Source organism: Molossus molossus, unplaced genomic scaffold (assembly GCF_014108415.1).
Source record: "Molossus molossus isolate mMolMol1 unplaced genomic scaffold, mMolMol1.p scaffold_m16_p_6, whole genome shotgun sequence".
NCBI classification, from domain to species: Eukaryota; Metazoa; Chordata; class Mammalia; order Chiroptera; family Molossidae; genus Molossus; species Molossus molossus.
Window position 1 is genome coordinate 98,489,818 of NW_023425399.1, and position 13,555 is coordinate 98,503,372.

The 13,555-nt window shown below is 48.4% G+C and overlaps 1 protein-coding gene across 2 annotated transcripts in view; it reads right to left on the reverse strand.

The window, feature by feature from the left end:
• Positions 1 to 3,350: 3,350 nt before the first annotated feature.
• Positions 3,351 to 13,555, reverse strand: part of DYM (dymeclin) — a 347,109-nt gene continuing 336,904 nt past the window's right edge. For both annotated transcript variants that reach the window (XM_036246013.1, XM_036246014.1), the window contains exon 17: positions 3,351 to 3,704. In XM_036246013.1, coding sequence (XP_036101906.1) covers positions 3,555 to 3,704 — 150 coding nt within the window. In that variant the 3' untranslated portion in view covers positions 3,351 to 3,554. The remainder of the gene's footprint in view (positions 3,705 to 13,555) is intronic.

The following is a 13,555-nucleotide window of genomic DNA, read 5'->3' on the forward strand; positions in this document are numbered from 1 at the left end:
TTTTTTTTCTCCGATGGTTTTAATTCATATTATCTCATATACTTGGATACTTCTGATTTATTGTAGAAATAATTTGAGGCCTTAGGTAATACTCCTGTCTTAGCTTGGGCAGCTATAACAAAATACCACAGACTGACTGGCTTATAGTTCCGGAGGCGGCATGATTCAGTTCCTGGTGAGAGCCCTCCTCACGGCTTACAGATGTGTTCTTCCTGCTATAACTTCACATGCTGGAGAGATCAAGTCTCTTCCAAGTCCTTTCTTATAAGGGCACTAATCCCATCAGGAGGGCTCCACCCTCATGATCTCATCTAAACCTAATCACCTCTCCAAGTGGTACGTGAACACTCAGTCCCTAACAGTTTGCTTCCTCCAGGGAGAATGTACACATGCTCGGCACCTGGGGGGCACCAGCCATCTGCTTTCACCTCGATCCACACTCAGGGTCCGGGTTACAGAATCCATGAAGGATAGTCATGAAGGACTAAGTAATCCAACCAACCTTCAGCTAAGGACAACTTGGGAAGCAGGCCAAAATACTGAAAACTTTTGTTTGAAGTGATCCTGAAGCCAACAGGATGGTGCAGAATCACCTGGCCGCTCATATGGGACTGCTTTTCCTGAGGGCCTCTTTGAACTCCAGGCAGAGTAGCTGCACTTGACAGCCCTGCAGAGTCAGGAGAGCAGGGGTTGCCATATATGACCTGACCAAGGGGGAGGGGGTTCCCGATGAATCTCCTTTATTGAGAATGGGGGACCCCAAGTGGATATACCCCGAGATGAAATTTTATGCTTTGAGTTCTTAAAAATTAAAATTATTTGCTGTGAACTGTGTGCTATAATCCATTCCTCAGCTTTTCACATTCAGAGGAAGCTTGGCTCTTCACCAGACAACAGAAACCCTGGCCTCCTAGCCTCCTGGAGGCGATGCAGGACACTGGATTAGCCCGGAGTGTGGTGTCAGAAAGCCCAAGGATCAGACCCTGATATCAAATGGCAGCTACTGAAACTGTAGGCATCGTGCCTAGGAGGAAACCAAGACCCAAAGGGTTGACCTCGCAAACTCAAGCTTAGAAAGGATCAGCCAGCATCACAGCCCTAATTTATGGCTCTAGGAAGGAACACAGAGCGACTCGGTTATGCAGAGAGCTCGAGTGCCAAAGGCAAAACCCTGGCTCCCCAGAACCTGGAGAACACTGTTGCCAAAGAATGACGTAAGAAATGTAGGGCCTAAGAGCACCCCCCTGCGGAACGTTTCTCATGGGCGCACCCTAACACGCCGGAGGAGCTGCTGAATGTTCTTTCCTCCCGTCTCCTGCTCCGCCAGCTCCTGCGATTTCCTTCCCAAGGAGAGGACTGTGCGCGGTGCACGTTGTCTCCTCACCTTCAGGACCTTCTTTGCTTCCTTCCTGTCTTTGTCCTTGAGCTGCTCCATAGCCGTCTGTCTGCACTGTTGACTGGTGGCTGTCCCATGATGCCAATGCTGCAGGGCGGTTGTTCCCAGAGCCTCTGACACCAGCCTCAATGGGTGACTATGGGAACCAGTTATAATTCTGAAGCTGTTCTGTACAGTGCCTCAAACTCTTCGAAGGTAAGGTGCTATTGAAAGGGGCACATTTTTTTAAGAGTAAATATTGTGGCGGAACCCTTTGTTGATAGGTTGACACATTGCAATGACAGCTTCTATCTTCGATAAAATCAGATGTTAATTTCCCTCCTAACACACGATGGTCCTGTATAGCCTCATTCTACACATTTTTACTTTGTGGAAAACAAAATTTCTAAGCAAATTAATGCAAGCACAATTCAAGTGTATCATTTAAATTTATTGTCATGTAATAAATCTCTCACAAAAATAAGCAGCTCCTGGCGGGTTTGTAGCGCCAAGGCGGTGACGCAGTGGTATCTGGGAGCGTGTGCTCACACGCCACCTCTGGGGCCGCAGCCCCCGCTGAGCTTTCAGGCCAGTGAGCACTTCTGCTGTGTGGTTAATTAAAGGGGGTGGGGTGGGGGTGGGGAGGGAGAGGAGCCTGCTGGAGAATGGGCTTCGGGGGCACCTCAGTAAGCCAGGTGGTGCAGGGAAGACTGAGATTCCTTCTCATCACAAGAACTGATGGTCCTGCAGCCCAGTGACTGTCCCACACACTGCCCAGCCCTCAGCCTCTGAGGACAGTTCTGAGGTTCCACCAGAGGCTCAGCTGCTGCATGTGACCCTCTGAAAATGTTGTGTTTTGGTTTCAAGGAAGCAAATCAAAATGCTTCAGAAACAAATGGAAGCTGTAAATCATTTCTCCACAGAGAGAGCTCTCGTGTCAGCACCGGTCCCAGGACTGAAACCACCGGCGACCGCGGAAGCCTGCGGAGGACGGAGCGGCCCAGGCCCTTCCCAGCGGGAGCCACACAGATGTGCATGGCGTGTTGGCAGGCTTCCCCATTTCCAGAGCTGGGTGTGGCCGCGGACAGCTCCTCCAGGCCCTCAAAAGACTGACGGACCCACACGACTCAGGCTCCCAGCCTGGGGACACAGGGCAGGAGAGAAGCTGCTGCCCACAGAGACGAGAGGGCGGCGGGCTGAAGCGGGTGCTGTCTCCTGTGGAACGATGTGCTTCTAGGCAGGAAATACGTTGTCTTTGTGGATGAAACGAGGCTCCTCCCCCAGACTGAAGGGTGACCTGGACGTGGAGCGGGCGCGGCAGGACCGGCCACTGCCTCAGGGCCGCTCTCTGCCGGGGGCACGCTGGCTGCCGCCCTCAGAGAAGCTCCTTCCTCCGGCTCAGGCACCAAACATGCATCATCTAGGCCCCAAAGAGTTCACAGAAAGTCAGAAACGAAGAGAAAAACATGTTTTTCATCTCATGTGGAATACTGTATTAATCAAATTGGTCTCTTTTTTCTCCTGAGTCTGGCTGAAGAAAAAAGATTGCTTTTGAAATGAAGCTTTTCTTTTCCTAATGATTAATACAGAGTAGATTAACTTAATTTGTACTAGACTCCAATTTAATTCAGCTACAGCGCAGAGGCCAAATCCACAGAAAAGCTCATGTGGGCTTCACGAGGAGGCGCACTTCCCTCCGAGGGAGGACGCAGAGCATCCAAAGGCGTACAGCCCACTGCCCCGCAGTGTCGTCACCACTCAGACGACTTCATTTCCTCATTCGTTCCTGTCTTATCTCTTCAGGCTGATATTTCTGAATGTTGAAAGAAACACAAATACATACACACATGACTAAAACAAAAATCTTGAACATGCATTAAAAAGTGTGTACTGGTGGTGTTGTATGCCTAAGGCGTCAGGTTCCTGGAAAAGCTCTTGATTTTGGTTTAGAAATAAATAAAAGGGCATGTGGGACAGCAGGTTTTACATTTATTATTGCATTTTTTGAACTACAATCTAAGCTGAGTGATCTACTGCCAACTGGCACCAATTCTCCACGTCTGAGTGTGCAAGGGAAACACGCCTGTGTGCCCCTCTTCAGCAGAAGATCCACCAGGCCACCTGCCTCCACCTGCCCGAAGGAGGAACCGAGAAGGGTGCTCGGTGGGGGAGGCCGGCCTCAGTCGGAGTCCATCGTGAACAGCTGGATGTCCTGTGGGCTCCAGTACAGGCCTACGGCTGAGCTGTAGACCAGAGACCAGACGTAGGGGATGAAGAACTCCTCGGGCTGCTCCTCTTCCACATATTTGAATTTCAATTCTGGAAATTTCTGCAACAAAACAAGACAATTTTATAATCTCACAGTTCTCATGCCAAAGCAAAAGCAGCAGCAGTTTCTACGTGGTGTGGTGTGTGGGAGCCCCCCCTCTAAGTTTCTACATGGTGGTGTGGTGTGCGGGAGCCCCCTCCCCTAAGTTTCTACATGGTGGTGAGGTGTGCGGGAGGCCCCCTCCCCTAAGTTTCTACATGGTGGTGAGGTGTGCGGGAGCCCCCTCCCCTAAGTTTCTACATGGTGGTGAGGTGTGCGGGAGCCCCCTCCCCTAAGTTTCTACATGGTGGTGTGGTGTGCGGGAGCCCCCTCCCCTAAGTTTCTACATGGTGGTGTGGTGTGCGGGAGCCCCCTTCCCTAGGTTTCTACATGGTGGTGCGGTGTGCGGGAGGCCCCCTCCCCTAAGTTTCTACATGGTGGTGAGGTGTGCGGGAGCCCCCTCCCCTAAGTTTCTACATGGTGGTGAGGTGTGCGGGAGCCCCCTTCCCTAGGTTTCTACATGGTGGTGCGGTGTGCGGGAGGCCCCCTCCCCTAAGTTTCTACATGGTGGTAAGGTGTGCGGGAGGCCCCCTTCCCTAGGTTTCTACATGGTGGTGAGGTGTGTGGGAGCCCCCTTCCCCTAAGTTTCTACATGGTGGTGAGGTGTACGGGAGGCCCCCTCCCCTAAGTTTCTACATGGTGGTGAGGTGTGCGGGAGGCCCCCTCCCCTAAGTTTCTACATGGTGGTGAGGTGTGCGGGAGGCCCCCTCCCCTAGGTTTCTACATGGGGGCAGGGAGTGCAGGGCTGGTGGCTTGGAAAGGTCAGAGCCCCTACACTGCCTCCTGCGCGGGAGTATAACACCCTGCATTTCCATGTGGTGATGTAGCCAGTAAGATGCACTCCCATTAGAACTCAGAACGACTAAGAGGTGGGAAGCCATGTCACATATTTGGGGTTTTCCTGTGAAGGCATCAGGAAAGGATGTGAGGCCACTGACACAAGATGCCTTCTGTATCTCTAAGGAGGGGGATGGGAAAGAGAACAAGCCAGGAAACTGTTTCAGTAAGGGTTCCTTCCCACTGAATTAAAGACAGGCAGGCAAGAGCCCCTGATGGGGTGGGACTAGGTTACCTGCCCTCATGGCATTGAGGAAATTCTGATGACTACTTAGTTAGAAACAGGCACGAATCCAAGACTGCCCGGAAAAGGCCACCAGGGAAAGCCACTTGGCACCCCCATGACTATCCTTCCCACCTCCTGGTGAAAACAGCTAAAAATGTCTCGTTTTCATTTTGGTTGAAGTTTAGGTCAAAACAATAGTCCACTCAGTCTAGAGTGAATAAATGTAATAAAGAAAATGTCAACACAGGGTGATACCCAGAGTGGCAAGAGCATCCAGGATACAGTATGTACTACATAAAAGTCAATGCCGAGAGTATGGCTAACATTACGGCTAATGTAGCCGATTACCTATCATGTGGCTGTCACGTTCAAGCACTTCACATAAAGTTACTCATTTAGTCTTTGAAGTAACTAGAAAAAGCACTTGAAAGGCAGACAGATAATATGAGCTTTGGCCCGTCTTTTCCCATACACTCATTCATTCAGCAAATGTTTGCTCGGGGCCTACTGTCTAGTGAGCACAGTCCTAAAAATCCACAGCTGTGAAGAAGACACAGAGTCCGCGCATTTAAGAGCTAAGAGTCCAGTCCTTATCAGCTTGGTGACTTGAGACCAGTCTCGTGGCCTCACTCAGACTCAGGCTCTTAGAAGTTTACTCTGCTCTGAGACTGTGAACTGACTGTCCTGTCTGCTTCGCAGGCGGTGACGACCGAACGAGGTGAGCCAGGCACAAGCGCCTCCCAGAGCGTGTGCTCCGTGAATGTCGGCCATGATTGCTGACAGTAAAATGATAAGCGAATATAAGTTATGCTCTTAATTTACAGCTTTCAGTAACCAAATCTAGGAGCCCATTTCTCTCTAAGCTGTCCAAATGGACACTTATTTGGCAACCCTGTTCCTGACTCATAATAACAGAAATGTAAAGGACCTCCCCGCACAAAACCCAGGAACAAATGTTGACAAAGGCTTAACGCCACAGACTTGTCTTCAGAAACATTAAAAAAATGTTTTTATTGATTTTTTAGAGAGAGAGGAAAGAAGAGAGAAAGAAAAGCATCGACAGAAGAGAGATACATTAATTGGCTGCCTCCTGCAAGCCCCCACTGGGGATCTAGCCCACAATCTGGGCATGTGCCCTGACCAGGTATTGCACTGGGACCTCTCAGTCCATGGGCCGATTGCTCAACCAACTGAGCCACACCGGCTGAGCTTCAGGAATGTTTTAAAAGAACAAAGTTATATCACTGAGCAAAGGGAAAAGCACCCCCTTCTTTCTGTCTCAGTCATCCTTTGTTGAATGGTGAGTTAATGAGTGTATGACTTCAGATCTGGACAATAACCTTGTGACATCGGTATTCTTAGCTGGGAGAAAGATTGACCCTGAGGTGGGTTAATGGCTACGGTAATGAAGACAGGAAGGTCACTGCTAAGACGTATTTGACATTAGGAACATGGCTTCAGTGTTCACAGTCTTCCTGTGTGCTTATGGGGCATGTTCAATAATACCCGAGATGGAGCTAGGGTATGGCATCTAACCCATGCTGCACGGGGCTGGAGTGTCGGAGGTTACCAGGATTGAGGACACTGAGCCTTCTGCTAGGAGCTCACAGATCCAACCTCGTGGGGGGGCTCAGGGAAAGTGACATATCCTCAGAGTGCCCAAGTGCCAGGTGTTTCCCACTACACCCATGACCACCCTGTAGAAAATCAAAGGTGGCACCTCTCAGCTCACTGGCTTATTTCCTTCACAACAACTGGTGCTCATCTTTCTTTTTTTTTTAAATTACTTTATTAATCCTCACCTGAGGATATTTTTTCTCTTGATTTTTAGAGAGAGAGGAAGGAAAGGTGGGGGAGGGGAGGAAGGGAAAAAGAGAGAGAGAGAGAGGAACATCAATGTAGAGAGACACATCAACTGGTTGCCTCCCTCAAGTGCCCTGATAGGGCTGGGGATCAAATCTGCATCCCAGGCACATGCCTTTGACTGGGCTGACAGTCTAACCACTGGGCACACTGGCCAGGGAACATGCTCATCTTTTTAATTTGTTTACTTATGTACCATTTGTCTCCCCCAGTAGAACACAGGTAGGAACACTATAACCATCTGGCATATGACTGATGTTTAAGAAATGTTTGCTGAATGATGAGTTGAATGAATGAGTGCATGACTTTGGATTAGCACAACAGCCCTGTGACACAGGTATTCTAAACTCTATTATATGAGAAAGGACACCAAGGCGCAACAGGATAAATAAAATGCCAAGGAGAACAGAGCTAGCAAGTGGTGGAGCCAGAGGCTGCATGAAACATCTCTCACTGTGGCCTCCCAAGACTCAACAGATACCTGGCTACAAGCGTCTTTCAAAACGTTTGCATCCAATGTGGACATCTGGTTTACATGTCTTGCGATAATGACAAGCTTCAAACATTTCCTCAGTGTCCCCTGACCACTGAGTCAGAGCCTGTGTTTCCTCACTAAGAAATGGCAGAACTGATCTCCAGGTCCCTGTCCTAACTCTGGAGTCCAGGTGGCCCCAGGCTGGGGGCAGGAGGCCTTGGGTCTGTCCTGGCTCAGCTACTGGAAGCTGGACAATTCGGGGCAATGCTGCACGGGGCTGGAGTGTCGGAGGTTACCAGGATTGAGGACACTGAGCCTTCTGCTAGGAGCTCACAGATCCAACCTCGTGGGGGGGCTCAGGGAAAGTGACATATCCTCAGAGTGCCCAAGTGCCAGGTGTTTCCCTCTACACCCATGACCACCCTGTAGAAAATCAAAGGTGGCACCTCTCAGCTCACTGGCTTATTTCCTTCACAACAACTGGTGCTCATCTTTCTCCAGGACTCAGCTTTCTCACCACAAATAGAATGAAGGACCTCTGAGCACCTTCCAACCGGGACTGGGTGTGGTTTTCTGAGTGACCCCCAGAAGGTCTACCCATTTGTATTCTCTGCCGTGCCTCCCAGGCTCTGCTGGGTCCACCTGGAGAAAGGCCTGAATGGGCTGGGCCAGGGTTCAGTTGCAATTCTGAAGTTCAGCACTTGCTGGTTTCTACTGAGCCAGGCTTCACCTGGTGGCAGTCTCGGGGGACAGGGTAAATACCTGAAGGTTTCTGAGCTGTCCTGTGGGTGGACAATGCATGGTTTTAAAGGCCAAGACTTCCTGATGATAGCCAGAGTTTCAGAAAGGGGGACAGAGGGTAGGAGGAGGTGGGCAAAGCGCGAGGACAATGGGGACAGAAAGAGAGTCTGCTTAGAGCGATGGGTGCACAATGCAGTGTGCAGATGATGTTCTATTGAGTTGTGAACACTTGAAACCTATATGGTTTTGTGAACCAATGTTACCCCAATAAATTGAAAAAAAAAAAAAAGGTGAAGACTCCCTGTTGCTTAAAACCAAGACACACCAGAGCTGTGGCTGAGCTGCTCTGTGGCCTGAGAGTCTGTGGCTAGTGGGCTGAGGTTCCAGGCGTGGCCCCTGCCTGTGCTGGCTAGTGACAGCCCGACCCCTTCCTCAGACTGGGCGCCCGAGTTATTGTCTCCCGAGGCTGTACCACTGAACACGGGGAACCGAAGAGCAAGTACAGACAGGGTAGCAGGAACGTGCTTCTATTACTCGCAAAACCTGAACGCTGCCGTCAGCCCACATGCATGTCCCTGAGCTACAGTCCCAGCTCCTCTCTCCTCCAGGGAACGAGCGAGCTGCGAGGTGTTATTTCCTGGGTTATTTGCTTGGAACTTCTCATCAGCACTTACAAGGTTCAGAAAGGGGGATAAAGCACAGAAAGCAAGAAAAACAAGAGCATGTCTCCAGGACTTGCTACACTAAGCTAACATTTGAAAGCGCAAAGAGCTTCCTTTTCCCTGCAGTGAGGTGTTTTTAAGAGTGTACTGGGAACATTTTAAAAGGGTGAATAACAGGCATAAATCATAAAAGTTTTGAAAACACCACTCGGCCAACCTGTGCATGCAGCCTCTGCACAGCGAGCCGTGGCTGCATTTCATCGGACTCCTCCCCAACCTACCACACCTAGAGAGAGGGCCAACATGGTTTGAGATTTAAATAGACCTCTGAAAAACATGTTCTCCTCTATTATGCCGTAGAAGTTTGAGAGCTAAGGAAAAGACAAAAGGTTCTATTTAGCACTAATGACACCGGGGACAAATTTTGTCAGGATTCAGTCCAAGAAATGCCATAGTCTGAATGTCAGATCAACAACCTAGAAAGTCACTCTCCCTTATGTTCCTCTTCGAGCCCGGGGACAACAATAATGCCATCCTGTGATGGCTGAGGGAAGTCCAGCTTCCTCGCTTGAGGTGTCTTCACTTAGGCTCGGCCAACAAAGTCCCTTGGCTGCCCAGGGTAGGCCGCTGGGGCACCCTAGGCTTGCCCAGCTCTCACCGCCCCGCTCCCCTCTACCCACCTTCTCTTCACTGCTCAGGCCCCCTTTGGACTCCAGGTGATGACTCCTGGGGGGATATGTCTGAGGACCACTACAGCCTGGGAAAGTAGAGGATGGGAAATGGGGGCCTTGATTTGATAGTTATGGCAAAAATTCATCTGAAATGAGCTAGTAGACGGCAGGGTGCTGGTCACCTCGGGCTTTTGCTCCCTCTTTCCAAGACAGTTGTCCTGTGACTTAGCTCAACAAGGAGAGAAAACCTATCTCTCAGGCTTGGGGCTTGGTCTCAATCCAAAGCTACTTACAACAATCTTGTTGTTTTGATTTTTGGAGCCAGAGGTAATGCTAGACTCTCAAGTTTGGCCGGAATGTTTTTATCAGCTCCAGTGAATCAACCCACCACAGTGGGACATCCGGACGCCCAGCCCAGAGACAAAGCCAAAGTCTGATTTGGTGGTTCAGACTCGGGTATAACAAGCAGACCAAAGCTTTAAAGACTGTCTCTGCTGTCAGTCATGTGATCTGGTGAAAACCCGCAGGAAGTTCAGTGAACAGATGTAGGGCTCAATTGCAATAATTTTATTACTACAAAAGTTCAATGGCGTTTCCCCCCTCCACCCAAAGTTTATACAGATAGCATCAGAAATTCTAGCAAGCACCTGGCACGGCTCCAGAAAGTTCAGTGCAATTTAAAATCAAATAGCTACATAGCACATTTGGAAGAAAATGCCTTTAAAAGACCACATGGAGCCCCTGAATAAGATGAGTGACGGGTGCTGGTCGCTAGCAAGGCAGCTCGGCAGCACTGGAGGCGGCGCGGGTCAGGACGCAGAAGGTAAGTTACCGCTAGCGGCACACGGGGCTTGTGGTGGGGAGGTCTGTGCAGATGAAACGTGAGCTGGTTTAAAGATCCTGTCATAAGACAGCAAGGTAAACATTTACATACACTTTTTAAAATCCAGGGTGGGTTTGGGGTTACTACCCAGTTTCACCACCATTCCTCCCTCCTGTCCTACTGCTGTGTAACCCTGGCCCTTCAGCGGGGAGCACCGGCCGGCCACGCATCGTGCTTGAGCTGTGGGGGAGCCCGCGGAGAGCTGCTGCTCCTCGGACGCAGCACCGTTTCGTAGGGGCAATACGGCCAGCGGGGAGCGTGACCTCTCCAGGCATACCTGGCTAATACTGGGGTCAGAAGATTTTACCTGGGCTCAGACAGCAAACTCGAGGAGAAATAATGAACTGACAGGTCCGGAAACATCCACATATCAATTCAGCTAATTTATAGTTTCAACAAGCCTGAACCGCAGGCTCTTCTGTGTGTAATGGAATGAGTAACCAATGTAGCCATATTATTTAACTGGCAAAAAGATAACCTGGTCTATGAGTAACAGTAACACTAAAATGTGGAATAGTTCTATTTTATGAGAATTAATTTTAAAATTAAGGAAAAACTATAGAAAACTATAAAGGGCCACTTAATAAAAGTTACAAGTTAAGAAATCTAAAGCTAAAATGGAGAAGCCCACGCTGAGGGTGGCTCAGAAGACATCACGACATCTAAGAGCACTACGGCTGGCCAGGCAGGGGGGTCTCAGGGGGCTCTCTGGGAAGTAAGTTTTCACCCAAGAAGAGAGTTACAAGGTGAGCAGACACCTATCATGAGTAAACAGTGAGGCCAAGGACACATTTCTGGGTCTGGCAAGTCCTGTGGGGCCAGTGCACAGGTTTGGAGGCCAGGAGCTGGGATGACATTGCAAAGACAGGGTGGAGATTGGGAGGTGGGCCTTGAGGGCCAGGATGACAAGTGCGCTCCTTTGCAGAGCCTAGAGTTGAGAGAATAGGTTGGAGACAGATATTTATAATTTAAAAGTCATTAGCTTCTAGGTGGCAGCTGAAGTTGCCAAATGTGTAAATTCCTCAAGACTGAGCTGCAGTATTGAGTCAAAGCACCTGTTTCAGAGACAAATCCATTCCAACTTAGGAGGCTGGGGATTTGAGTCCAAGGTGGGAGCTGAAGGGCAAAAGTAGAGAATTTACTGGCAGAACTTTTGCTGAAAGCAGTCCCAGAGGGGGAGCTGAAATGACTGGAATTGCTTGTCTTTCTGCGGTGGGACTCATCATTCTGGACAAGACCCAAACATGCAAGAGAGTGAGATCCCAGCAAACAAAGGCTTTACTGAGAGAGAAAATTCTAAGCAGAATATAAGCTCCATCAGGGCAAGTCTACTGATGTCTCTCCCAGTGTTTAGAACAGTGACGTTCAGCCTTTTTTGTCTCGTGGCACACGTGAACTAATTACTAAAATTCTGCAGCACATGAAAAATGTATTTTTTTGCTAATATAACAAAAAAAATAGGCATAATTTTGATTCATTCACACTGGACGATTATTGTTGTGTTGGCTGTTGTCACTTTTTAATTTTTTAAAACTGATTTTAGGACGGAGCAGAATTTTCACTGATACATCACCTAAGGCAACAGAAATAAAGGAGAAAATGAACACATGGGACTACATCAAACTAAAAAGCTTCTGCACAGCAAAAGAAACAGTCATCAAAATGGAAAGGCAACCCACTGTATGGGAGAACATCATTGCCAATGATGTATCAGATAAGGGGTTAATTTCCAATATATATAGAGTGCTCATACAACTCCACAAAAGGAAGACAAAGAACCCAATTAAAAAATGGGCAGAGGAGCTGAATAGACACCTCTCCAAACAGGACATACAAATGGCCAAGAGACATATGAAGAAATGCTCAACATCACTAATCATTAGAGAGATGCAAATTAAAACAACAATGAGGTATCACCTCACACCTGTCAGAATGGCCGCCATCAACAAATCATCAAACAACAAGTGTTGGCGAGGGTGTGGAGAAAAGGGGACTCTAATACACTGCTGGTGGGAATGCAGACTGGTGCAGCCGCTATGGAAAACAATATGGTGCTACCTCAAAAAATTAAAAATTGAACTTCCATTTGACCCAGTGATCCCACTGCTGGGAATATACCCTAAGAAGCCTGAAACACCAATCAGGAAGAATATATGTACCCCCATGTTCATAGCAGCACTATTTACAATAGCTAAGATCTGGAAACAGCCCAAGTGTCCACCAGTAGACGAATGGATCAAAAAGCTGTGGTACATATACACAATGGAATACTATGCAGCGGTAAGAAAGAAAGATCTCTTATCCTTTGAGACGACATGGAGGGACCTGGAAAGTATTATCCTAAGTGAAAGAAGCCAAGCAGAAAAAGACAAATACCACATGATCTCACTTATATACGGAATATAATGAACATAACAGTCTGAGGAATACAGTAGACCCAGACACATGGAAGTAGGGCACAGACTGACATCCCTCAGAAGAGGGGATGGGGGGGTGGGGGGGTGGGAAGAAATAAACCACAGAACTTATATGCATGTATGCATGACCAATGGACATGGACAACTTATATGCATGTATGCATGACCAATGGACATGGACAACTAAGCTGGGGACAGGGTGGAGGGGGGTGGGGTGGGGGGTGCCAATGGGGTAAAAAGGTAAAATATCTGTCACAAAAAAATAAATAAAAATTCATAAAAAAAAACAAAAAAACAAACAAAATGATTTTAGGGAGAGATGAAGAGAGAGAGAGAAGTGGGGGGAGAGAAACATCGATGAAAGAGAACATCAATCGGCCACCTCCTGCATGCCCCTCACTGGGCATTTGGCCCACAATCTGGGCATGTGCCCTGACCCGGAATCGAACAGGTAACCTCTTGGTGCATGGGTCGATGCTCAACCACTGAGCCACACCGGCTGGGCTGCTGTTGTCACTTTTTAAATTTGCCAGTCTACGGGTAAAGAGGACAGTGCCCCTGACTAAACAGTCAGGTATTGCATGTTTTAAAAATTCGGTGGCAGACCAGTTGAATATTGCTGGTTTAGAATATTGCCAGGGGCTTAGGAAATATTTTCTGTGAATGAATAAGGGAATAAATGAACAAAGGGGTAAAAACTGCTGTTTGTTAAGGGGAGAAAAAGTTGGGGAAATTGAGTCCTGCACACCAGGTAAGTTAGTGGAATAACTGTCCAAATTTCTTTGGCATATAATGAGCCAAATTAAGCCTAAGTCACTTTGAGAAGCAAATGAGCTGACATACTGGGATTTTAGGGGACAATACTTCTAATGTAACAGATGAATTTACTTCTTGTATGGCCTGCTCTCCTTGCTCACCTCCATCCTACCACTGTCTTCTCGCGTACCTGGGAAAACCCAGCTCATGGAGAATGAAGAATGTTGAGACAGATGGTCACTGCCATATTTTATACTTCAGTATAAATCTAATTACAGAAA